The following is a 27,625-nucleotide window of genomic DNA, read 5'->3' on the forward strand; positions in this document are numbered from 1 at the left end:
TTATCTTTGTTATACGGAAACAGCTCAAAAAACTGTAACACCCACGGAGCTGCAACACCAAAATACAGTATGAGCGCTTAAAAATTACCATGAACTGTAGGGGCGGAGTCAGGAATTTTCCCGGGGGGTGGCCAGACAATTTTGTCTGTTAGCTATGAAATCAAAACGTTTACAAGGGTGGAGGTGTGGATTGGTGGATGCCGATTGAAAATTTTGCCCCCTGAAGCTAATTTCTTTGCCCCCTTGAAAAACAATTGTAGACTGAAATGTACTTATTTATTCAGCAAAAGGGAGGGGAAGTACAGGACTTTCTTCCAGCACATACAAAACTGTTGCAGTAAAATTTGCTCACATTCTGGAAAGTAAGACAATACTGTACTGGTTAATATGTACATCACATTGTATCATAGCAACCCTTAGACATCATGCCAAATATGCCCCCAAAGGGAATTACATCAGAGCAATGTGATTGGATGTTTAGTCAGTGCATTCAATCACAGTTTTTCGAACTTGTATGATGTCATCTTATGGGGAATAGTCCAGCATTGTTGAGCTCCAAGTTTGGGGGGAATTTTGTATTTCCACCCGCCTCGCATGAGCTGCACAATTTGTTGTCGATTGTGTTGGGAGTGTGAAAAATCAATGCTAACATGCAGCAGAAGGAAGCCATATTTTTTTCATGATACACTAACAGATGTCAGTCATGCTGCTGTTTAAATGTTTAATGGCGAGTTTTACTTTGATATTTCTTTCTTGATGATACAGTGGGTATTTATGCATACAGTATATATATAGAGTTTAAGATTTCCTGATAGCAAATAATGAAGAAAAAAAACACTTAATGCAGCTCAAAATGCAAGGTAGTTATAAATCTGGATAGCGTTTTTGAAACATCCAACAATCAGTCCTTTGCTGATTTCGATCACAAGGAGGGGAAACTGTACCACTTTTGACTTATTTTCTTGACGCCAATTTCTATTTCGACAGGGCTTTGGTGCTATCTCGTGCCATCGCAGGACCCCTCAGAAAGACCACAAAAAGTGAAGAGGTGACTTTTTTTTCATGTGAAGAGCTGGGAATATGTTCCTCAGAGGTGGAAGAGTGTACAAGTGGTACCTCAACCGGTTCCTCAGCGTTCTGAGAACCCGAGTTCAAATCTGGCCTTGCTTGTGTTGAGATTACATGTTCCCCACGTGCCTGCATGGGTTTTTCTGGGTATTCCGGTTTCCTCCCGCATTCTGAAAACAAGCCCGGTACGTAATTGAAGACTCTAAAATTACCCATCGGTGTGAATGGTTGTTTGTTTTGATGTGCCCTGTGATTGGCTGGGGACCAGTTCGGGGTGTTCGCCCGAAGATACCTGGGATGGGCTCTCCCGTGAACTTTGTGAGGATAAGTGATGGGTGGTGATGTGGTGGTGTAATGGTGATGATTTTCCATAGGAAAAAAAAATCTAGTACAATATCCCCCACTATAACATGGTTTATCACAATCCCTTTCTTTTTAAGGAATTGTTTTTTTTATTGACTTTTATATCAAGCTGGTGATGTAGCATCATAAAAGTTTTATGTGTACCAATACTGTAACAGCACAGTATTTGTAATCCCTAGTTTTTGCACAATACTGTAATACCCTTGCCGACTCCACTTTATTGAATAAATAAACTCACACAGAAGCTGCTGCCCACCGCAGCTTACCTCCAGAGCCTCACCTGCACACAGAAACAAACTCAACTCAACTTTTCTGAACATTTTATGCTTTCAGTTTTTCTCTTTTGCTGTTCAAATATGTTTATGTTTCAAATGTGTATTAAATGTTAAAGTTGCGATCGTTGACGCTGCTTGGCCTCGATAATGCGTCCTGATTTTTTTTCTCAACTTCTTTCAAAAAGGGCTTGTTGCATGATTAATGCATCTCTATCGACGTATAAATGTTAGCGTATTCACAAAAAGAGGAGAAGCTAGTTTTCTCACTCCCCTCCGTGTCTTTCTAGCACTCAGTCCAGCCGGCACTACTTTGTTGGTTGCCGGGGCAACGGCCAGTCCCATTGTCGACATCATGACCTCTTCCACTATTATTTCCCTTTTGTGCACTCTTCTGTCATTGTGTCTCACTCTCGCTCGACTCCCCATGACCTGTTCCCATCGTTCTTTTTACGGGAGTTTTTAGGGGGGAGTTTTGTTTGTCACACTCTATGTCATAAACCCGCCCCCTCCCTTTCCCAAAGCGTTCCGGCTTTTGTGTGAAAAACAGCCGAGCGTAGAAAGCAGGTCTGATCCTGTGAGGAATTCAGCGGGAGAGCGAGTTTGTCGAAATGCAAGATGGGCCAGTATGAAAAAAAAGCGCCTGTGATTGCCGCCGAGGGGAAGTAACAAAGTACAAATACTTCATTACTGTACAAGTCCATTTTTTAGGATTCCCGACATTTGAAACTCTTTCACTTGCTCAAATCAGGCTTTTTTTTTATCACTACAAATGAGGAACCAACACAATGTTAAAAGGACATAAAGTTCAACATAATTTCTGATCTTGATGGATTGATTTTTTTTGTAAATATTTTATTACATTGGTAGATCTCAATGAACTAGAAAGTCTGGTTTCAAAAGGTTGTGAATTGTGGATTTTATTTTACCACGAGCGGGCAGCACCGTGGATCAGCTGGAAAGCGTCAGTTTCACAGTTCTGAGGTCCCAGGTTCAATCCCGGGCCCGCCTGAGTGGAGGTTTCATGTTCTCCCCGTGCTTGCGTGGGTATTCTCTGGGCACTCCGGTTTCCTCCCACATCCCAGAAATATGCATTAATTAGACAATCTAAATTGCCCCTAGGTGTGATTGTGAGTGCGGCTGTTGTCTGTCACCATGTGCCTTGCGATTGGCTGGAAACCAGTTCAGGGCATGCCCTGAAATGGTTTCCTCCTGCCCGTTGACAGCTGGGATAGGCTCCAGGACTCTCGTGAGGATAAGCGACTAAGAAAATGGAGAAATGGATTTATCATGAGCCATAATCATCAAAATTATGCTGCACATGGTGCATTTTAAAAATCGCTATAGCGTTTTAAATTGAACTACCTCAACTAAATGAAACTTTTGACACCATTTCAATAAAATTTTTAATGTCTTTTCATGGGACCTCAATGAAGAACTGATACTTTACTACAGTGTGGAAGTCAGTCTCCAGCTTGTAAAACAGTGTCACCTCAAAATAACTCAACATACGGCCATTAACTCTCTGGTAAAAAAAAAGTGAGTACATCCCTTTGTGAAAGTGTTAAAATAAGTCCAATTAGGCATTTTCCCCTCCTGGGTGTCATTGAAAGCACGGGTAGAAGTTCTATTAAGTTTTGATACTCTTCGCTGAAAGTTCAAAATGACATGAAATGGCAAAAAAATTGTTGACCTATACAAATAAAGTGGTCGCTGGGCCATGTTTGAGCCCCCCCCCCCCAAAAAAAAGAAAACTGAAACAATGCAAAACAGTCAATAGTATATTGCTGCAGTACTGCATATTTCTGAGTCTTTGCACGTTGTCAGCAATTATCTTCAAATAAGAAAAGTGTATTGAAAAACAAAATTCTGAATTCACTTTACAGGATACTGAAGAAAAAACTACAAATAGTTTTTCTACCTCTGGAGACTGCTAAGGAAAGATAAAAAGTAGATGTTTAGTGAAGGGAAAGCATAAAGCGTTCACTTTGAACGCTACGTTAAAAAAGGGCTCTTTTCAAGCGCACTGACAGGTTATTTACTGCGTAGTCGACAAAATACTCCATCAATGCCTTGCCTTGCCTCGTGACGGGGAGTCAAAACATCAGAACAAAATGGAAACAGATAAATTAAAAATGGAAGTATTCAATCTCAGAGGCATGTCATTGGACAACACACAAACACAGTCAGCCCGGAAACACACCCACCCCCCGTCTCGCTCTGACAGCTGTGCAGGGGCTGCAGGATTCAGACGACGCAGATCACTCCCAGAATGCCAAGCTTGCAGTATGTTGTGAACCAGCGGAAAACCACATACCGGGCATACTGGCCTGCTCCTAAAAGATCTCAAGTGTCCTCTTTTCACTGGGAATCCCAATACCCCACAAGCAGGAATGGAGATGCAGGTTGCGGGCCGCGTGTACCTGTACTGTACTGTATTCCCGTTTTCTAGATCGAATGTATGTGCGACTCCACGTCCCGTTTTGGTTTCAAGATTCATGCACGTGTGGGTTCAGCTGGATGTTTCACGGTGGTGGGTAGTGCATGAGGTACCTGCACATTTCTATTTTTTTTAACCTGACTTAATCCATCTCATTATAAGGCCACTTTCACACTAATATTATAGAACCCATCAATACTATGCAAAAATGCAACATCATCTGGAGCAGTTCAGAATCAATATTAATGTAATATGATGAAAAGAAAATCAAAATTAGAACATCGTACTTATTAAATGTACTGATGTGCGCGGATCGCTACAGATGCGTTTCGCCGGTTGAAATTGGCTGCGACATGTTGTGCTCGAGCCAACCGGCGCTACATTCATGATTCATGAACGTTCGTTCAATCAGGCAAGCTGACTTTCTGCTCCCAACGTTTTAGGTAAAAAGACAGGAAGTTTGACGGCCTCACGCCCTCGCCAACGTAAACAAACACAGTTCAGTTGAAACGGAATCAGGCAGACTGGAATATTTTTTAAACAACTTTCAGCTATTCCTGTAGATGATTCTGATGTAATTATTTATATGTGTACCTCATCGGTTGCCATATTAATTACCAGTGCGTGTGCTCCAGCTCAACACATATCGGTAGTTAAGCAGTGCCCCACTGATACAGCCAACTTGTAAAAGCTGTTATTATTAAACCAACTAAATTGTACCGTGGACTCCTGACTCCCTTCGACAATTTCCTTCCTCTTCAGAAGGAGACGTAATAAATCATGAGCCACTGGTGTTTTTTTACAGCATAATTTACACTGTTCAAACTGTTACACGTCTAGATTTAGATACATCAGAATGGCTCGGCAGCAGCTGACTGGATTTGGCACAGTTCGTGGAACTGTACGTTTTGTTGGGAAACTTCATGCGATAAGACATAACATTTTTGATTGGCCGTAATATCTGCAAAGCCGTTCACCTGCTAATCGCAGCAAAACTAGATCCCAATGGTTGTCCAGTGTTAAAATGAGTTTTCATGACCAAGGGAGAAAAAAAAAACCATTGGACAACCTTAGGGAGTACTAGACCAGTACTAAACAGGCTATTTAGTCAGTCAGTGTAGGTGTCAATAGCCCCACCCAATGGAACATCTCAGACGTGTCCTGAGGTCACAGGGGTCAGTGAAGGGGCCCTTGGAGAGAATCCCAAGTGGGGGTTGTTGCAGCCACCTCAATTTAGATTTCTTTTTATGTGAGTAAACCGATGGCATCAGCATCCTTTTTTTTTTCCTATCGGTCAAGTCTGTCTATGTTTAAAATGAAGACAGTTAAAAGCGGTGTGTCTGTTTTAATTATAAATCAGTCAAAATTAAGACATCTGAAATGTCATCCTGTTAAAGTAAAATGATTTACAGATTGCTTAAGCCTTTTATAAGGTCCACCACTGAAGTTTGCTTGTTAATTGGCAGGATTAGGTAACAAAACTTTGTGGATGAGGCCAAAAGGGAATGTATCATGTTTTGATGCCGGATAAAATTTAGGTACAGAGCTAAGTATTTTTTGTTAACCTTTTTTGTTGTTGTTGTTTAACTGCATATATTATATTCGCAAAGGTCAAATACAAGCCATCATAGATCCTTCCCACTGGGCTCATTTAAGTGATTTCCTTTGCAGAAGGCTTCCTGTTCAATTTTGGAATTTCAAACTTTTCATGTGTCGCATTGTGATTGACACAATTCTTTTTGATTGGTAAAATTGTTGTCAAATTTTGCATCGTCCATGTAACTGGTATATCGGTTTCTGATTCCTGCTCATTTGGGCGAATTCTATTGTAGGTGGGAGTTGGTCAAAAACTGGTGCTTTAAAGACTTTGCTCAGTTTTGTCCTTAACAGTTTGTGGAAAACGTACTATATTTCAGTACTATGTTACGTTTACTTTGGAGTCATTTGAATGCAAAATACTTTTTTAAAAAAACTTAGTAGGATGCTATTTTTTACCTTATACTACACTAAATTCCACTACTTTTATTTTTACATATTGCTTGTGCAATCTACTTGTTTTGGTTTGTCAGACATCTGTCACATGACTTATCAATCCAACATGACAACTAATGACATTTCCTCTCCATTTCACCAATTATATAGAGCCAGCCAGTCACATGACCTCACAAAGTCTCTGTGTCCCCACCCGCACAAATCCAAGGTTTTCTAAAAGACGGGATTTATATAAATCATTCAAGCATAGCATGGAAGGAACTTTGGAGGGTTTCCTCAGTTTGGAACTTGCAGAAGAGACAAACATTCAATCTATGTTTACCTTACAGCCTGCAAAAGTGAAGAAAAAAAGACTATCTACAAGAACCAATTCCAACTTGTGCTGTTCCACCAGTGTAAACAAAGCTAGCGGTATACAATTTCTTGGGGCTGAATTGGCTTTATTTTACAATGAACAAAATACCCACACCTCCAGCTGCTCTGGCCCTAAAAATATGAACCATCGAAGGTATCTTGGATAGGCACTCCCCCGAACCTTGCGGGGATAAGCGGCTCAGATAATGGATGGATGGATATTTAAGTACTCCACTACTCTCAGACCTATTTGTCATGATCCTGGATTCCAGCCAGGGCTGGGCGTGGCCGTCTAATCGGAAGGGTCACACCTGCGCCTCATGACCTTCGATTAGACCCAGTACTTATAGGACCCGGGGGACGACAGAGACTCTGCTAGATCGTTGCCTCTCATGCCTCGTTCCCGACCTACCCCGTAAGCCTGCTGTTACTGATCTTGCTGCTTGTTTGGACTGACTCCCTGGTAACCGACATTGGAACGAATAAAGGCTTATTCCGCACTGCTTACCTCTCACCTGAGTCGTGCATTTGGGTCCACCCCCGAGTCTCGTCCGTGACAGAACGATCTAGCCAAGAACATGGACCCAGCCGACTCTGAAGCCATTCGCCGTGCGCTGCAAGTGCAGGGCAAACGCCTGGGTGAGCAAGAGGCTGCTCTCCAGGGTATGACGCACCAGATCCAGGAGCTCTGCACCCAGCTGCAACCGTGGCTAGCCTCCCAAGCTAGCGCGGCCGCTCCTGTGCCTCCCCGTGCCACCATCACTCCGCTCTCTCGACCAGAGCGGTTCTCAGGCGACTCCGGTAACGTCAAGCCCTTCCTGGCGCAGTGCGATCTCCACTTTGAGCTGCAAGCTTCCGCGTTTCCCACGGACCGCTCCCGGATCGCCTTCGTCAATTCCCACAAGACAGGGAGGGCGGAGGCATGGGCCACCGCCGAGTGGAGCCGTAACTCGGAGACCTGCCGCTCATGGGCGAGCTTCTTCTGCGCGCTCACCCAGGTGTTCCAGTATGCGGCTCCGGAACGCCAGGCGGCGTCGTCACTCATGACAATTCGCCAGGGGCGTCGCCGCGTGTCCGACTACGCCATTGAGTTCCGGATTCGGGCTGCCGAGAGCCGCTGGAATGAGGAAGCCCTCCATGACGCGTTTTACGAGGGACTGTCCCCACAGATCCGTGGTCACCTCGTGGCCATGGATCTTCCGCCTTCGCTCAACTCCCTCATCGCATTGGCCCTCAAGGTGGACCAGCGCCTCACCGTGCAGAGACAGATGGAGGGCCTGAGGGAGGAGGAGAGGGAGAGTCGCAGTCCGGTTGTTTCCGCTTCCCGGCCACCCGTGTTGTCAGCTTCACCGGAAGCCATGCAAGTGGAGGGGCTTGGCAGCTCAGCGGAGAAGCGCTTACGTCGGCCAATTTCTATAGGAAATTCATAAGGAACTTCAGTTCCGTGGCCGCTCCTCTGCATTCGCTCACTTCGCCAAATACCACCTTCGACTGGTCCGGGACCTGCCAGGAGGCCTTCGGGAGGCTCAAGGCAAGTTTCACTACTGCGCCCGTTCTCATTATTCCGGATCCCGATAACCAGTTTGTGGTGGTGGTGGATGCATCGAATTCAGGAATCGGAGCAGTCTTGTCGCAGAGGAGTCCCACGGATGGAAGGATTCACCCGTGCGCGTTCCTGTCTAGAAAGTTGACCCCGGCAGAGAGGAACTACGACGTGGGAGATAAGGAACTGCTGGCGGTCAAGAGCGCGTTGGAGGAGTGGCGGCACTGGCTGGAGGGCTCGCAAGTACCGTTCGTTGTCTTCACGGACCATAAGAACCTTGAATACCTGAAGTCCGCAAAGAGGTTGAACGCCCGTCAGGCCAGGTGGGCTCTATTTTTCACCCGCTTCCACTTTAAGGTGTTTTACCGCCCAGGCTCCAAAAACGGCAAGCCGGATGCACTCTCGCGGATCCACGAGGGAGGGCGCACTGATTCAGACGCCGCTACTATCCTGCCAGCGGGGTGCTTCGTGTCCGGGTTCACCTGGTCAATCAAGTCGCGGGTGAAGGAGGCCCTGGAAGAGACACCGCCACCCGCGGATTGTCCGTCGGGCCGTCTTTTCGTCATCCCATCTCTGCGGGGAGACGTCATCAACTGGGCCCATACCAACAAGACAGTCTGCCACCCGGGTATGGCGAAGACACGGTCAGTGGTCGAACAAAGGTTCTGGTGGCCTAACCTCAGCAAGGATGTAAGGGAGTTTGTCAACGCCTGCCCGGTGTGTGCTGCCAATAAAACTTCCCGCCTACGGCCCGTTGGTGAGTTGCAACCCCTGTCCATCCTTTCGTCCGTGGTCACACATCGCGATGGACTTTGTTACCGGCCTGCCGCCTTCACAAGGGAACACAGTGGTGCTGTCCATAGTGGACCGTTTCTCCAAGATGGTCCACTTCGTGCCGCTCCCGAAGATCCCGTCGGCCAAGCAGACAGCCCAGTTGGTATTAGTCGTCCGTTACCACGGTCTACCCCAGGACATCGTTTCGGACAGGGGTCCGCAATTCAGCGCCCGTTTCTGGAAGGAGTTCTGCAACCTCATCGGCGCTTCAGCAAGTCGGTCATCGGGTCATCACCCAGAGTCTAATGGCCAGACTGAGAGGATTAACCAGGAATTAGAGACCGGTCTTCGATGTCTGGTATCCAGGGACCAGAGCACGTGGAGCCAGCACATCAAGTGGGTGGAGTATGCCCACAATTCCCTACCCTCCGCTTCTACAGGTATGGCTCCACTCCATGTCGTGCATGGGTATCCTCCGTCCCTGTTTCCTCCACTGGTCACAGAATCCACAGTTCCGTCGGCCCTGGCCGTGGTGCGACGCTGCAAACGGACCTGGGAAGCAGCTCGGAGGACACTGCTGCGCATGAGCAGCGCCTACAAGGCCGCAGCAGACCGCAAGAGGAGGGCCGCACCAGAGCTCAGAGTGGGACAGCGAGTGTGGCTCTCCACCAAAGATCTCCCGCTGCGGACGGAATCCCGCAAACTTGCTCCCAGGTTCGTTGGCCCGTTCCCTGTTTCCAAGGTTATTAACCCGGTCGCCGTCTCGTTGAAACTGCCCAGGTCGATGAGGGTGCACCCTACGTTCCACGTCAGCAGACTTCGCCCGAATCGCACGTCGTCGCTGGCTCCTCCGCTCAAGTCCCCCCCGCCCCGCCGCATGGTCGACGGTGGGTTGGTGTACACCGTGCGCCGGTTGCTATCTTCCCGCCGCAGAGGGAGGGGGGTCCAGTACCTGGTGGACTGGGAGGGATATGGCCCGGAGGAGCGCTCTTGGATCCCCTCCCGCTTCGTCGTGGACCGCTCCCTCATCAGGGACTTTCACGCGGCTCACCCTGATGCGCCTGGGCCGTCCAGAGCCGGCCGTTGAGGGGGGGGGGGGGGGTACTGTCATGATCCTGGATTCCAGCCAGGGCTGGGCGTGGCCGTCTAATCGAAAGGGTCACACCTGCGCCTCATGACCTCCGATTAGACCCAGTACTTATAGGACCCGGGGGACGACAGAGACTCTGCTAGATCGTTGCCTCTCATGCCTCGTTCCCGCACTACCGTACTCCTGACGTCTACCTCCTGTGTACCGACCAACGCCTGTCTCCCGACCTACCCCGTAAGCCTGCCGTTACTGATCTTGCTGCTTGTTTGGACTGACTCCCTGGTAACCGACATTGGAACGAATAAAGGCTTATTCCGCACTGCTTACCTCTCACCTGAGTCGTGCATTTGGGTCCACCCCCGAGTCTCGTCCGTGACACTATTAAGGATTACACACCGCTGTGTGCAGAGTGACAAGTTCAGTGTTGTCAGGAGAATGCGCTGGCGCAGGAGGCGAGGATGAGTGTTGGATGCTTATCTTCACACCCAACCGAACCCCCCTGGACCCCGGGGGTGAACCTCAACACAGTCCTCCTGTCCCTGGGGACCTTCTCGGCTGTAACACTGCACTTGAGACACTACTTGGAAGTGGAGCGGCTGCTGGTTGCTCCGTCTCACATGGAGAGTGTCGGGTTTCTTTATCTTTCGGAAAGACCCTGCTATTCATCTTTATACACACACACACACACAACACACACACACACACACACCACACACACACACACACACACACAAATGTTACAGTGTGGCGAGCTGCTGCCTGTGCTATGCTATACAGGAGGCTTCCCTGCAACTGTTGCGCCCTGTGTCACTCCAAACCGTCCGTAATGGCCCTTCCTTTCCTTTCACCTGTCCAAGACAGACGTTTTCAATGAGTGCTCTTCCTCTCTTCCCCATTCCTTAACTAATGAATGCCACTTGGCAGACGGGACACCGCCACCGAGGTTGAACTGTGAACAAAAGTGAGTCTGTCTGTTTTGCTGTCTCCACGTTAGATAGCAGGCAAGTTCCTGGTTTATGGGATCATACGATTTTTTAATTGTGGGATGGGAAGGCAGTGTTGCAATGTTATTCAAAAGGCAAAAAAAATATATATTGGATGGCCATATTTATGATTATTTAACTTTCTGTCTACTTCCTGGTTTATACTCGGGTTGGGCACTGAGAATCGATTGGAACCTGGACTAACATCCAGTTCTCCCAGAATTGTTAAAATTTTAAAAATTCAGGTTCCCAGTTTCGATGACGAGAGTCTGCTGTCCCCGAAGAAGAAAGTGGTGAAAACCAATGAAGAAAAACATGCAGAAAGAAGAAATGTGTCTCAACTATAGTGTGTCAGAGTAAATGACCAGTCACCCGGAGTAACACTTGGAATAATACTATATTGTGCTCAGGAGGCTTTCACGATGTGTAGAATTCCTTCCCACTTAGAGCCTCAGCCTACACTGCGCAGAACTTTAGTGAAGGCAATTGGGTGAGTGTGAAACAATAAAATGTCTTTGCCAACATGGAGGCAGCTAACAAGTTAAACAGTCAGTTGCACTCTTGGACTGACAGTTTTCTTATCAATGTAAGAGCTGATGACGGAAAAATAACACAATTAATGAATTAATATTCAAATGAAATTAGAAACAGTCGCATTATAATCTTACCCTTAAGCTAAAACTTCACCAGAGGTCAAACAAGCAACCTTACATCACAACAAATTGGGACAAAATTCACAAAAATGTTGTCTCACAGTATCACAAACGCCAACCTTGTGCTTTATCAGTGGGTATAGAAAGGAATCATTTTAGAGTGCATTTGATTCAATACATCACTCTTCTTCTTGCGTGTGCATTTAAAGGTATTATGTGAAGTTATTTTCGTGCAAAAAATGCTGAGATCCATTGTGTACCCTTCTAAATATAACACTCCATGGTTAAAACAGGAAGCCAAGTTAAAGCCATTGAGCCATTTGATGAGATTAAACAGTCACAGTCAGATTAAACAATTTTAACTGTGCTGTGTGTAAATTTTAGCTGAAACATTAATTAATGATTCTTCATTTAATTGGGTTACTTCCATATACATTGCTGTTTAGTCCATAGTTTTGATATTGATTCTGGTTATAAAGAGCTTCAAGTCAATGTTAATTTTACCTTATGCTGCAGCCTGCTAGGATAATGGCTAAACAAATGGAACACAGGGTCGAGCAGCAAACTGATGCTCGAGGAACCGCAAGATGCCGTAGAATCCCTCGGCACTGCCAAAGCCCCAGGGAAAGACGCTAACCCATTGGAGGTTCTGAAGTGCTGCAAAAGCGTTCTGACTGAATAGCTACACCATTTCTTCTTCCTGTGTTGGAGGGAGGGTGAAGTGCTACAAGACATGAGGGATGCCAACATCACGTTATACAAGAACAAAGGTGACGGGTGTGACTGTAACAACTACCGTGGGATCTGCCTCTTAAGCATCGTTGAGAAGCTGTTTGCTAAAGTTGCACTGAAAAGACTCCAGATGTTTGCAGAGAGAATCTACCCCGAATCTCAGACACCAAGGCATTTGGGTTGACAATCAGCTGTAAGAAAGCGCAAGTCACGGGGCAGGATAAAGGCTCTCCACTCAACATCAGACCCTCTGACCAAGCACAGGAAGTTGTTCACAACTTTGAGTACCTGGGCTCCACCATCTTTGACTCTCTCTCTTTAGACACAGAGCTAAACAGATGCATCGGCAAAGACGCTACTACACTGGCTATACTCAACAAGAGTTTGGGGAAACACCAAGTCCAAGTGTATAAGGCCTGTGTTGTGAGCATTCTCCTCAATGGAAGCGAGGCATGGACAACAAGAGTCAAACAAGCTTGGCACCTTCCACATGCACTGTTAATGTGGACACCTGGGAGGCACTGCCTCTGAGCGACTGGTCTGGAGACAGGCAGATAGAAAGGGGCTGTAGAAGTTTGAAGGAACCCTTGCTCAACTGTCGGCGGCAAATAAACAAAGAAGAAAGGCTTCAACACAGAGACTGCCAATCTTGTATCAGCCTGACGAGCCACACCGGACTATGTCTTCAACTCCAACGTGCAAGCCCATAGTCTACGAGACCCGGATGCCAAAGAAGAGAAGAAAAAGATAGTAAATATTAAAACAGTGAGTAAAGTCTACAGAAAAAAATGGGCTTCTTTTAATGGAACCGTTTGCGCTTCGTCACCATGGCAACCACCGTCGACCAGCATCTCCCTTCCACTCCTGCATCTCCATCCCTCTGTTCCCTGAACTCTTCAGGGAGTGTTGAGTTGTAAGGTACCGGCAATGGATAACTGAGAGGGGAAGAACGGGTGAGGAATGAGGGTGGATGGGGGCGGTGAAGTCGGAGAGGTGCGAATGAGCGCCATTGCAATGCAGTGAGAGGTGGTGCTAAAAATACCCCTCTGACACATGGGCTCCAGTTCGCAAAGAGCACACAAACGCATAGCAAAACGACTTGCACTCACTCACACACCAGCAGAACAATGAATACACATACAGTAAATCCATCTCAAGCTGAAGCAATAACCTGTAACAGGCCTGCAGCCGCATACTGATGAGTGACCTTAGAAAACAGGAAAGCGGTTTATGGATTTTGTAGGTGACCCTACGTCCTATCGGTGAGTTAAATTAGCATCGAAAAATTTGTTGTATAAGTACTAAAAAAATTTAGTTGAATCAATTGATTGAATTGATAATTCCCATGTTTTTTATTGCACTGAGCACCCACAATAAGATGTATTGTACAAGCCCAACATGAAAAAAAAGCAGATCCTCTAAACAGTAGATCCCAACTATTCAAGGGGGATAGTGAAATTTGTAGATAAATGATGACCATTATAATTGCATTGAAGGGAAATATATATATATTTTTTAAAAGAAAAAACAATACCCCTTTTCCCCTCTCAAAAAAAAAATAGAACAAAGTTTTAAAAAATATTAAAAAAAAAAAATGAGATTACATTTTTTTTTTTTTAAAAAAACATAAATACCTGAATCCACATGTGCTGAACTGCAAGTCCGTGGGGATCCACTGGACAGTACAGATTAATTTTAGCTTCTGCCCACTAGTGGAAAATTATTTAATTGTTCTGCCTGTCATGATACATCTCGCTCATTGTGAGTTAAACCTAATTATATTCTCTCATCCATCCATTTTCTGTACCACTTATCCTCACCAGCATCATGGGCGCCCCAGAGCCTATCCCAGCTACCTTCGGGTGAGAGGTGGGCTACACCCAGAACGGGTCGCCAGCCAATAAATTATTTATAGTTAAACAATAAAAATCTTCAGACCAATTATGTGAAATTAGATGAGTGCTTCACTGCTTTAGGTGCTCACTAAACTGAAGTTTCCAAAGATTTGAGGAGTATGGCCTAAATTCAACACCTTATCTTATTTGGTTTTGGACAGTTAAAGCCGTAAAAGGGAATATTAGAGAAGTGCATCAAATCTAGAGCACAACAACACAGTTATGTGTGGGTACCAGGACTTACTTGACAAGTGTGTGAGCTGTAAATGTGTGTGTGTGTGTGAGTGTGTGAATGTCCGTGTGTGTCCAGTCTCTAGTGAAGTGAAAGGGAATGACACTGCTAATACACTGAAAGCAACTTGGCTGTCATTGAAGGTGCCCAAAGCGTGGTTGTCCACAGACCACACAAGAATAGCATGGTACACATACATTCATTAGGTGTGACCCAGTTTTTCACTAAACATTTGAGCTGTACACGCAGATGTCATCAGCAGACGCACAAGCACACAGTGAGCTAGCTACACCTGAACCACACTGAATGTCCCTCTCTCACTGATGATTAACTTGGATATTTGACTTCCAAAGGCGCCATTGGCAGTGAATGTTCAAAACGTTGCCGCAATAGCCTACAAGTCACTGTTCCAGACCAGCACAACTGATTTAATCAAAAATGTCAACAAAGCTTTAAATTATGTTAAATTGATTATCAAAGAAAGAAGGCCCCTCCATGTTGACGAATGGTTGTCACGAATGGGAAAAAGGTGGACCACAGCGATGGCCCATGTTTCTATTAGCCTCAAGCTAGCAGATCATGTTGATGGCTACGAGTCCGGGGGTGTACCCTGCATCTTGCCCAGAGTCAGCCAGGATAGGATCGAGCTCATCTGGCATCTTAATGAGAATATGTTCTATAGTAGATAGATGGATGCTCTTCTGCCACGCTTCTTTATGGTCTAAATATAGATGGATAGATGCTGTTCCGATGCGCAATTTTCTGGTCTATCTGTTCCTTTGATGTCAAGGCTGTCTTTCCTTACCCCGAATAAACACACGTCACACTTGCGAAAAAAAATCGCACCTCCATTTGTGCGACAGGACTGTGTTAGACTAATGACATTTTCTGCTTCAACTGTGCAGTGATTTTCTTTTAGGTAACAGCTCTCAGCCACATTAGAAGAAGCGCTGTGTACTGTAGTGCAAAGCGAGACCAACGAGATATATAGTGAAAAGATTTCTGTCCAAAGTACATGGGATTGACAGGTTATCTAAGCCTTAAACGCTCTTAAATAACACACTGGACATGTGCGTTGTCATGCACTGGTCTGGATATAATTAACTACTATCTACGTCTGAAGTGCAGTGGTCCCGAGTTCAATCCCGAACAATTCCAGATGTCAGGAGATGATCTCGTCAGCCACGGATGAGAACCATAAGACCTGGCAAGCAGTCGTGATGATACACACACACACAAAAAATACAAGGGAGTTTCCAGCCTCTTCCCAACTGTAAATACTGCTTATGGCACCGCACGTCAGTGATTATCATCACACTGTCTCCCGCACGAACGCTGTATAGCAATGGAGCAATTAACATAATGACATAATAAGTGAGGCCACATTGACAAGAGTGCCTCGGCGTCAAGTGAGTAAGGACTTGCTCTTTGGAATTATCCAGTAAACGCTCGAAATGGGATTTTGTCACCCTGACAAGGCTTTCGAGTTATTTAAGAGTGTGCAAAGGACCCTTTTAATCGTGAGAAACTGGGGGTGAAAATCATTGAGTAAGTTGCAATACATGAATATAATATACATTGGTAATTGATGCCTCGGTTACAGTATGATAGGTGACAAAGTTCTTTAACGGTGGGAATTGACAATAATACTTCAATCATAGTGCGGTATCAAGCGATACCCAAACTATGTCAGAAGGGCAAAGTAACTGTCATGTTACAATACCACAATGATATGATTATGCAATAATCTATATACAGCAAACCTGTTATTTTTTGGGTTGTAACAAATAGATCCCACTAGATGGCGCTAAACTAATACTGCTATTGGACAGGTTTCCTCGGAAAAATCTACCAAATGACAAGCTGCAGGTGTGCAGAGGTTTTTCTATCCTTAAAAAAAATCTGATACATCACAATTTCGATTGAAGCTGGGAATCACACTCGTGATACAAAACTACACTATTTTAAATAATACAAACCCAATTTCCAATGAAGTTGGGATGTTGTGTAAAATGCAAATACTGTAATAAAAAAAGATACGATTTGCACATAATCCTCAACGTATATGCAATTGAATACACTACAAAGGGGCACTTTTACAACTATGCAACATCACCTTTCTTTTTAAAGACAGAAACCTTTGGGAACTGAGGAAACTAATGCAACATCACCTTTCTTTTTAAAGACAGAAACCTTTGGGAACTGAGGAAACTAACTGTTGAAGCTTCATAGATGGAATTCTGTCCCATTCTCCCTTGTTGTACAACTTCAACTTGCTCAACAGTCCGGGGTCTCACGCCATAATGTGCCACATTTTCAATGGGAGACAGGTCTGAACTGCTGGCAGGCCACTCTAGCACTTAAACTCTTACCATGAAATCACGCTGTCGTAACGTGCGAAATGTGGCATGTCATTCTTCTTCTTTTCCTTTCGGCTTGTCCCTTTAGGGGTTGCCACAGTGTGTCATCTTAGATGAACGCATTTATTTGGCACAGTTTTTACGGCAAGCTTTCATGTTCTTTTTAGTCTGCAGTGTTTCTTGTCTAGGAATTCTGCCATGCCAGCCATTTTTGTTCTTATGGCAGAGTCATGAACACTAACCTTAACTCAGGCAAGTGAGGCCAGAGATGTAACTACGCTCGGCCGGTCACTCCTGGAAGGTTCATCACTGTTCTGTAATGGCTCTCGCTGTGGGTCAGTGGAGTTCCAAAAGCTTAGATATGGCTTGATTACTTGCCTTGCTGAAATAAGAAGGAACCTCCCTGAAAAAGACATTACCTGGATGGCAGCACATGTTGCTCCAAAACCTGAATGCGCCTTTCAGCATTAAAGGTACCCTCGCTGATGTGCAGTTACCAATGCCAGGGGCACTAGCAATCAATTTCAAAATGAGAATATTGGAAAAAAACAACAACGAAACAACCAAAAACCTGTAACATTCATCAGTTGTAACTTTCAATGTCTCTGTGATGTATGTACAATTGTACAACTTATAGATTGAAATAAATCTTCAAAGGAAACGGAGGAAACATCACAATGCAGTATTAACTCAAGTTATAGGGGCAAGTATTTCAAGGAAAGATGATACCATCCCAATATTATATGATACAGCAAGTATGCAATAACAGAAATATGTGAAAAATGGATGATACATAATGATAAATTATGGGCAGGGGGTATAAATACTGTATCCTATGATACATAGCGAAAGAATTATTTTTTTACCCACCCATATCTGCAGGTTTTCCCAGATTTGTTAATCTTAAGACACAAATTACACACATTGTTTCTCCAGAATGGACACAAATCTTATAATAGATAATTGCCACTGTACATTAAATTAGGACAAGAACCCAGAAGACAAACATATTAACTTAGATCATGCAGCCATTTGCTAAGAAATTATTGACGCATTTTGTGAAAATAAATGAATTCGTATTCCCCCAACCTCCTCTCCTGAAAAAAAGGAAGCTCAACATATGGTTGGCCCTTCCTGCTCTACACATATTGTATGTCTTTGAAATCAATGTAATAGAGTGTGCATGCACACATAGACACACCTCCTGAGTCAAATACATATGTTGCTGCAAATTACCACTATTTTCCACACGCTAACTAAACAGGTTTGATTTGTATTACAAGCGGCGCTGTGATTATGACAGTGTCCATTTGTCTTCATTGCATGCAATGGGGTTTGTGCAGGAAAATAGCCAAATAAGTCATTTTAGAGAGTGCAGCTGGTCCAACATTATGTCTGACTCACACATATATATATAAGATACGTCCGGAGATTATCTGCAGCAATTAGCTAGAAATCCAAAGATGTTATCCCAGATTTCCTCAGTGATTAAAAGCCTTCTTGGAAGTTTTGGTTTTGAGGCACACAAAGAGAAGTTCACAGCAAAGTCGGTTCCCCCATTTAATTATGGGTGTTGTCAACAAGTGGGAGTTCTTGTCTCAGAGAGTTACTTTGAATGACAGTTTGTTAGTTAGGATTAGGCAATAATTATTAAACACCATTAAAACTGAAATCAGAGATTTGTTTCCAAATGCATCATATGTTTGGAGATATTGCTGTAAATGTGCAACGACTGAGAACTATGTAGTACTTAAATGTGGAGATTAAGCTATATTTCACTCTTTCAGTTTTCCAGCTTTTTGGGGCATGGCTAAAATTACAGTGATAGTTAGTTCAAAGTTAAAAAAAAAAAAAAAAGTCCAAATGTGACTAACCAGATAAATCCATGTTTCAGTATATTTTTATTGCTACATGTCAAATAAGTTACCAGTAGGTGCAGTAATTCTCAAAGCCAACACGACCGAGCATTCACGGTACAGTCACTCTTAAGGCTGTGCAATTTGGCAATTTGTTGAAAGAGCTGTATTAAAAAAAATAGAAGGCTACAATTTGTCAAATAACACATCAACTGGCCTAAAGCAAAATTGAGGGACATTTTGTGGACTGATGTGAATAAAATTGTTCTTTTCGGGTTCAGGTGTTGCAAACGATTTGTGAGATGGCTCCCAAAGTCTGAATTCAAGCCACAGAACACAGTGAAGCATCATGCTGTGGGCATGTTACTCCTAGTATGGTGTTGGGCCCATTTATTGCATACCAGGGTCATGGATCAGTTTGCATTACAAAATACTTGAAGAGGTCAGGTTGCTTTATGCTGAAGAGGACAGGGCCTTGAAATGGGTGTTCAAACAAGACAATGACAATGTCTTGGTTCCAAACCACCAAAGTTAATGTCATGGAGTGGCCAGCCCAATCCCCGGACCTGAATCCAATCGAGAACTTGTGAGGTGACATAAAAAAATGCTCTTTCTGAAGCAAGACAAGAAATGCAAATGAATTGTGGAATGTCGTTAAGGAATCTTGGAGTGGAATAACATCTGAAAGGTGCCACAAGTTGGTTGACTCCATGCCACACAGATGTGAAGCAGTTACGAAAAACTGCTAAGTCAACAGCAGACTCCAACGGTATTTTTTTAATATACCCCTTTAAAAAAATTGCCCAATTGCACAACCTAAAGAGTCTGTACAGTATATACCAGAGGTGCTCAATGTGTCGATCGCGATCGACCAGTTGACCCCCACGCCCCGGTAGATCGCGAGAGGCTGGTTGCTTGTAAAACAGATCTTGGGGTAAAAAAATCCTGGGCACCCCAGGTATATACATTATTTGTTTTATTCCATTAAGCAGAACCCATGTTTAAGTATTTATTTATACATATTCTTTTATTTCCACTGTATATTCAGACTTCAGCCACTTTACACTCAGTATGTGTACTCACGTTTGTCAGCCGTACTAACGCATTCACCATTACCTCGTCTTTACCAAAACGGTCTCCAAATCGGTAATTACTTTATCTGTTAATTGGACGTGTAAGCAACATGCAGCTTGTTTGACCAGCTTTTGGTTAGCTCAACTGCGAAGTCATACCTAAACTTTCTTAGATATCGTAGTTTTTCAGGCACTTAACTTAAGATGCTTTTTGCATACTTAAGTTTTTTTAGGTGGCCTCTGTACTCCACCTGGGCACACTATCTTGTAAATGTAGATTTCCAAATCTAAACAAGCAAGACTTTCTTTTTAACCTATAAACCATAAACTAACCTTATGAATATCGAGTCAAATTCAAGGCCAGCGTTTCATAAATTTCAGCCAAGTCATGTGGTAACTGTGGTTTAGTTTACAGATGCACCGACCTCAAAGAGAGCTTGAAGGACTTTTTTTTTTTCTTTTAAATTGGAGAAAGCCATCTATTTAAGACATTTTGGACTAAAATCAGGAATCCGGCAGGGATCATCATAAACACACAGCCAGCCTTTACACTTTATAAGCGTCCTGTGTCACAACGAAATAAAAAGGATTATTTTTTCTAAATGTTAGTAACAAATGACAAATAGCAATGGAGAGGCAGACACAGCACTTAAAAAGTCAGCTTTTATCATGTTGAGAAGAGTGAGACAATGCGGAAGCCGGAGAGGAAGTTTGTCTTGGTCAAACAACACGACAAGATAAGTACGGGGCAATGCCAAAGTCAGGTTTGATGACATAACACACAAGTTGCTTATAATGGCAGGACATATGGAAGCCGTAATCTCGTTCGCCTCCTGTGCGGTGAAAGGAATGTGGACGTTTGTGGAAAAATAACACTCTCCTAGATGGAGTTTTGTTTGCTCTGGATCGAGTTGGAAAATGTGATGACATTTCTTCTGCCTCACACTGTGATTAAAGAACATCTCTCTCAAAAAGCAAGAGGTTCAGTTGCTTTGTTGGAGCGCCCAGCAACCCATAACTCCCACTAAAACGTGATGGTGTAGCCAAGTAGTTAAAACACTACAAGTTTCGATCCCCATTGAGAAGCGCCAGAAACCAAAGCCACACCAAAGAACACAGCACTCTCAGAAACACTATACTCTCCTGAATCATCAGAGAATTGAAGCTCGAGCTGGTAATACTTGTGTCTGCTGACCCAAGTGTGAAATTACGCTTTTGTGTCCCTTGATTGAGATTTTACCGGCTGAGCTTTAAATTTGTGCATTTGGCATCTCAGCTGCGAGCTCACACGACACACATGTGGGATGGGCAATTCCTTTACCCATTTTCATTTAGTCGAGATAGTAAAAATATATCTAAATGTTTTGAACTCTAGTTTCCATGCCACTGTCATATAAGGTGGGATAATGCTGCCTGCCTAGAGCAATCGTGCAATGGTGTGGATGACGATCAAATTTCCAATAGATGCAGTTAGGCTGTCCCTCTTTCAACAGGGTAGAACCATATCGATGTTTCATATCATAACAGGCCTTCTCTGTTGACAGAAGCACTGACCTACAGTTACCACACAAATTCCATTATTTCTTCCACCAACCGGATTAAAAATTAAACATTTGTCCATCCTGATTGGTTGATCAGAGCAACCTAATTTCGACTAGCAAAACATGACTGTAGCAATCTGCACACATTAATACTTTTGTGGATCATTTCTGGTCTGTAGTTTATTCACATTGCTGATGTTTTTGTCACGTTACAAAAAAGGGATTCTAAATGGCTCCAGATGATGTACGTGTGGTGCAGCTCACTCGGCGGAAGGAAAAATTGTGAAACTTAATTTTGTAAATTTCTGCATAGGTTGGTCATAAAATGTTGACTGATCATCTAAATCACAAGAATAAACAGTCTGCTTCAACTAATACTGCACAAACAATTGTATTTTTTTCACATTTTTATGGCGCATTCGAGCACGTGAGATTTGGAGGACAAGCAGGAAAAGTAAGTGGACACTTGAATATATTAACTGAATTACTTTCCTTTGGCTAAAATATCCTAAAGTAAACTTTTGTTGTAGTCGTAGATCAGACATGCACAATGAACAAGGATGAATTTTGGACCATTCCTTTTTACACAACCGTTATAACTCTGCATGATTCCAAGAAATTCCAAAGGGTTCAGATACGTTTTGCTCTCACTGCATTCCATTTTTGATTTTGATTTTTTAAATTCTATTGTTCCTACTTGATCATGCTAGCATTAAGATGCGGGATAAGTTGGATAAGTCTGCACTAATATAAAACAATTCTCAGATGAGTTCGTACTGCTCGTACACGAGTTGACCAACACAGCACACATCCTCTCATAACAATTTGCAAGCGGAATTATTGAACAGGTTTAACATTTACAATTGTCAACCTCGACCAATTGTCCGACCAGGCAAAATATATTAAAAAAAAAAAAAAATCTTTCTAAACACACCCCACACCACAGAATGATACTTTGGAGACCTACAACAATTTGGCCTTTTCTAATTTTGATCAAAAGTGAGAGAAAAACGCTCAAATTTGTCCTGACTGTTGGTATGCATGTACCCTATTTTAGTCTGCAAAGTAGTTGACACTGTATCAACTATGCCTCTGCTGACACTGTCAAAGTACTCCACCCCATTTTTCCTCCGCGTTTTTAATACACAATCGATGATGATGCCCATCCCTGACACAGACTGATGGAAGTTTTTTTTTTCTTTTCCTCTGAGAAAACGTGCAAAATAGAAGAAACTAACCCGAACCCGCTACCTGACATCAAGAAGAAAAGTTTTGTGCATGAACGTGCAGAGTTGAGGCACAACGGGAGTAGAAAAATATGTTCTATATTAGGGGCGCAAGTGTGCAAACATCAGGAAATTGTTTTTTCCCCTTTCAATATGTTTCGTTGAGCTTTGGCTACTTTACTGCATACATTATGCAATCTGTACTAAGGAAATTATTGAGATGAGAAGCTCATAGGTATTTTTGTTCAATACTTTGCGTTATGCCATTAAGTGGCTTTGTTGAAGTACAGGAGCAGTGTTGACTCATCAGCAGGCATGCTGACTCGCTTCCTCAGGTAACAATCTTGTTAAAGAGTTCTGAGAAATTAAAAAAAAAAAAAAAAAAGATCATGGCAGTCTGATAGTATATATATACTATATAGGAAAGGGTCACCACACGAGAAGGAATGCGCCTTGAGGGGGCGGTGAAGAAAAAACAGGGATGAAAGAGTTCAAGCGGCAAACATCAGGATAACTTCTTCCCTTCACTCACATTCATTCTCCCGGAGGACATTAAACATGTTGATGGCCAACCCAGACGTCGTCTGCTCCTTTTGCCTGGGCTGTCTAAAGCCTTCATCTTCTTCACCGTCATCATCGTCATCCGCATCCCTGTCTCTCTCTTCCTCGGGCTCGGTGCTGGATTCGCCATCCTCTTCGTCGTCCCTCTTTCCTGTGGTGTCGTCCTCCGATGTGCGTCCTTGGAGGGCCAGAATCTCTGGGATGTCAGTGTGACTTTCCCAGTGCTCTAAACATTGCACGCATATGGTCACTTACATACAATACAGTGTTCCCCCGCTTTTCATCCTTAGTGCCCGCTAGATCACAGACTTAAAAAAAAAAAAAAAATACCATTGAAAAAAAATATTTTCAGACATATTTTTGTTAAAACATTTTACTATTTCTACAAATCAGAACTAGACCACGTGTGTATTACGAATTGCAATATTGGAAATTTTACTCTTGAGTCTTTAACGATAGAGCACCAATACCTCAAGTACGTTTGATACACAATATTTAATTTTAAAAAATGTCAGATAATTGTAAACAAAGACCGATCAAGCCCTTGTAGTGTGGTGCCAAGCACTGGTGAGGAGGACTTTTTCTTTTTTCGCCTTGGCTGGTATTGGCAGCCTTCACAATTACCCAATACATTAACACACGGCTGGGATCAGCCCAGGATTAATACCCGCCCACCCTACTTATGAAAAAAAAAAAAAATGTTAATAATTATATGCTTGAAACTAATACCTTTTTGGTAAATTACTCTAAATCCACATTTAATTGCCATGTGGAAATTTAGAATAGTTCCAAAATAACCCATCTTAAATTCCCATGCAAATTGACTGGAAATTGCCCAACGCTTTGGACACCAAGTTGCTGCTCCGTATGTTTAAAAAAACAGTCATTTGAAAGTTACTGGAACATCAGTGCTTATTTCTGTTAGTCAGTAATTTTTTTCAGTATATGTCAACAGTAACCTGGTGGACTTGCTGAAACATTTATATTGTTTGGCTGAATACTGTTATGTAAGTTAACAACATTTAATTATCTTTTGTTGGGTGTGTCTCTTTTACAGTAAACTTCAACTGGGATTGATAAGTAAACAGCTTGAAGTAAGCACGTGTTGCCTCTTATTGGAGAACTGTGCAGGAGAGACAGTGAGAAAATGCGCAAAGGTTATTTTTTTTAAAATGTGTTTTAAGGGTGTGGGATAAGTAAAACAAAAATATTTTTTTTAATGTCTATATTGCAGACTTTCACAGGTGGGTATTGAACGTGTCCCTCAATAAACGGGAGTTCCAGTCATATATCTTTTTTTTCTACTTGAAAACAAAGAGCTCACCTCGCAAGCAGCTGTAGCCACGCGGTCTGAGGCAAAGGCACAGGCGCCCATCAGTAGCTAACCTCAGGAGGCTGTTAGCCGCCCGGTAAACGTCATTACGGGCCGCTTTTGCAGTCTTGTAGCCTCTCCTCTCAGCCCATGCTGGAGATCAAGAAGCGCATCAATACAGGCTATACAGCGCAGCCTCCAAATTTGCAATATTTTAGGAATATATTTCAAAGATAAACTACACTTTGATGTGAAAATGTCCCTCAAAAAGTCAAAACAAGGAAGTTCAAAGATATTTTAGTCTTTCTTTGGGGTTTTTTTTTATGTCCTGCTGCTAATCGAAGGACACCATGACAAAAATGTCAGGATAACCATTGAACAGGAAACTGGTTCAGGGAGCTAAGAAATGGCACATTTCTACTGTGGATATATATTACAAATGGGCTGTATTTTTTGGAAATGTTCAGTGGTTGCCTTCCACTGGGCTCATTTCTTGTGATATGTACAACAAAGTGAAAAGGTTTTCATTTACTTTATCAGTTTATTCAATGAATCAATAACTAAAAACGTCATGAGCAATATTTAAAAATAGACTATAAGATGGAATAATCACTGAGCCCTACTCATATACAGTACGATACTTAAAAATAGGGACGTGGTATAAATCGCAAACAGAACAGGTGTATGGACAACATTAGCGGATATGAGATGAATAGTTATTATGGACCTCGAAGTAACACCTGTACAGGTTATTATTTTTTTTTTTTTGGCAAATAGGAAAATGGCACAGATTACTTGATGTACGTGCTGGCTTCCCAAACACAGCCAGTTTACAAATGAGAATGGAGAATGTACGATGTTGTTTCGATCGTATATTCACTGGAGGATTTATTAATTTTAATTAACATTTATAAAGGAAATTGTGTGCCGTCAAAGTCATCCCGACTGCTGGTGAGGCTAATGGCGGAGATAGCTAGCATAGCCCTATGGCCGCACTGCAATAAATGTTTCACTATCCCGTCATCAATTACCTTAGTAAAACACTTACACCAATACCAGCTATTTACTTGGTACCAGGAACTCGTAAACGTATTGCAATTCATTCCTAAAGTAACCCTCCCAACCTGTGTATGAGTAATATGTAAAACTTTTTGATTCCACAACCACGATTACCATGAAAAGAAAGCTACGTAAAACTGCATAACACTCAGAAAACCCTCGCTGTACCATACATACCACTTATCATATGACAAAGCAAGTAAACATAGGCAATATATAACACCATCAACTACACTACTTTATGCGGTGTTCTAGCCACATTTGCATGCCAAAGTGTGTTGTATAGTGAAAAACATCTTTTTAGTTTAAAATATTTAATTTGTTTTGATTTACATTTTGATGTCGCCGTAGGTGTTTTCCAATGTTACAAAAGCTCAAATAAAACACTATTATTCAAACCTGATTTTGCATATTCACTTGTATACAGCCTGGACACAACTTCAAGATATTGTTAAATACTGTCATAAAATATTATTCTGCAGTGTTGTTCAGTAACTGTATGAAGCACTTTACAAAACAAGAGCTGTTGTTCTGAAATACTTTGACTAGCAAGAAGTGTCCTAGGAAGTAAGTACGTTTGTTTTAATTTAGTCAAATTATGCCCTGTGGCTAATGTAAAGTAAAAAATATTGAGATTTCTTTTTTTGCCCATACTGCCCAACCCTAGTTTATATAGAGTAATATATTGTAACATATATCACGACTATTTGGCTACTTTAAGTGGTAAGTAAGACTTCCCTTCTTAGACTGTGAGGCACATACCCTCGCAAACATCCCAGGCAGTCCAGGGGGACTCCACTGAAACCTGGTCTCCTTGCTGGGTGTTAACTTCTTCTAAATTAGGATGTTTGAGCTTCAACACTGAGAGGTAGGGGGTCCTCTCGCACAGATAACCCACAGAGCTGTAAGGCTCCTGAAGCTGTGACACCGGGTAAATGCCGGCCAGAATCTAGGGAAACAAAACACAGTACAAAAGAGAAGAAAGGGGAAAATACAAGGGACGTTTTTGCAAAAAGACAACACATACCTGTAACTGTTTATCCACACAGGAGGGAAAGACAAGGCCGGGACAGTCGCAGAGCTTGACGGTGGGGGTGAGGTAGTAGGTCTGGAAGTATTTGGTGTGGCCTGGGGTCCGTGACACACTCACCACCTTCCTGCCAACCAAGCTATTGATAACGGATGACTTGCCGACATTTGGGAAGCCTACAAAGGAAAGAGTAGATCTTAAGGATTATTTACTTATATTTTGAATTCTTTTTTTCAAGTTAATACTAATAGCTCTCCAGACAAATATGTATTTCACATCAATTAAAATGTACAGTATGCCTCCCCATATCTGCTTTTTGAAAGTCACAAATTCAGCTAGTTGTAGGTTTTTTGGGGGGGAGGAATATTTTTTTACTCAGTTGAAAAACTCAAATAGGTTGTTTTTGTGCTTAGACTAAAGCCTTGCCCAATATAAAAAGACTACTTCCGCCCCATCTTCTTGCCAGAGACTAATGTTTGACTGAGGGGAGGAGCTTCATTTACTGAGTCTACAGCCCAATCTCATAGAATTGTAGTGCTCTGCTTCCATCTAGTGGCAATTTCAGGAATTCTGAAAATATTTTACAGGCGAGGGTCATCAGTTACCCACACATTTTTGCTATTTTCTTGATCAATACTGTACTGTAAAATGTAAATATAGCACAAACTATGATCCCAAAACATTAACATATTTCCAGTTTACAACATCCATCCATCCATTTCTCCTTAATACTGTCGGTTTATCCAGAGAAATACAGATTTCCCTTTTCCTAGCCACGCCGTTCAACTCTTCCAAACATTCAGAGATGTTCCAAGGTTACTACCAAACGGCTCTTTGAGCTATTCTCCCAGTGTGACATGCCTGGAACACTTCGACAGCAAGGCATTGATAGGGCATCATAGCCAGAGGCTCAATCCACATAATCTGGTTCCTCTCAATGCGGAGCAGTGGCTCTACTTTGAGATTCAACCAGCTGACTGAGTTTCTAACCCTATATCCAGGGGAGTGAGTGCCCAGACACTCTACGGAGAAAATTGATTTTAGCTGCGATCTTGTTCTTTCGGTCATGACCCATAACTTGTGACGATAGGTGAGGGTAGGAATGTAGATCTACTGATAATTTCAGAACTTCACTTTTCTTCACCGCAAAAGATCAACACAGAGTCCTCATGAGTGCAGATGCTGCGCCTCTCCTCCTGTTGATCTTCCACCCCTG

General features: G+C 42.9%; 1 protein-coding gene across 4 annotated transcripts in view; it reads right to left on the reverse strand.

Moving 5' to 3' along the window:
- Positions 1 to 306: 306 nt before the first annotated feature.
- gnl1 (guanine nucleotide binding protein-like 1) overlaps positions 307 to 27,625 on the reverse strand; it is a 35,111-nt gene continuing 7,792 nt past the window's right edge. Inside the window, exons 9-14 of one of the 4 annotated variants that reach the window (XM_061819732.1) lie at positions 26,407 to 26,585; positions 26,142 to 26,328; positions 24,333 to 24,473; positions 22,980 to 23,234; positions 1,670 to 1,711; positions 311 to 1,238 (exon numbers count right to left, since the gene is read on the reverse strand). In XM_061819732.1, coding sequence (XP_061675716.1) covers positions 1,237 to 1,238; positions 1,670 to 1,711; positions 22,980 to 23,234; positions 24,333 to 24,473; positions 26,142 to 26,328; positions 26,407 to 26,585 — 806 coding nt within the window. In that variant the 3' untranslated portion in view covers positions 311 to 1,236. Of the gene's footprint in view, positions 1,712 to 10,223; positions 10,563 to 20,329; positions 22,805 to 22,979; positions 23,235 to 24,332; positions 24,474 to 26,141; positions 26,329 to 26,406; positions 26,586 to 27,625 lie in introns of those variants that run through there. The other 3 variants (XM_061819731.1, XM_061819734.1, XM_061819735.1) reach the window with 3 other exon arrangements.

Source organism: Syngnathoides biaculeatus, chromosome 5 (assembly GCF_019802595.1).
Source record: "Syngnathoides biaculeatus isolate LvHL_M chromosome 5, ASM1980259v1, whole genome shotgun sequence".
In the NCBI taxonomy this organism is placed as follows: domain Eukaryota; kingdom Metazoa; phylum Chordata; class Actinopteri; order Syngnathiformes; family Syngnathidae; genus Syngnathoides; species Syngnathoides biaculeatus.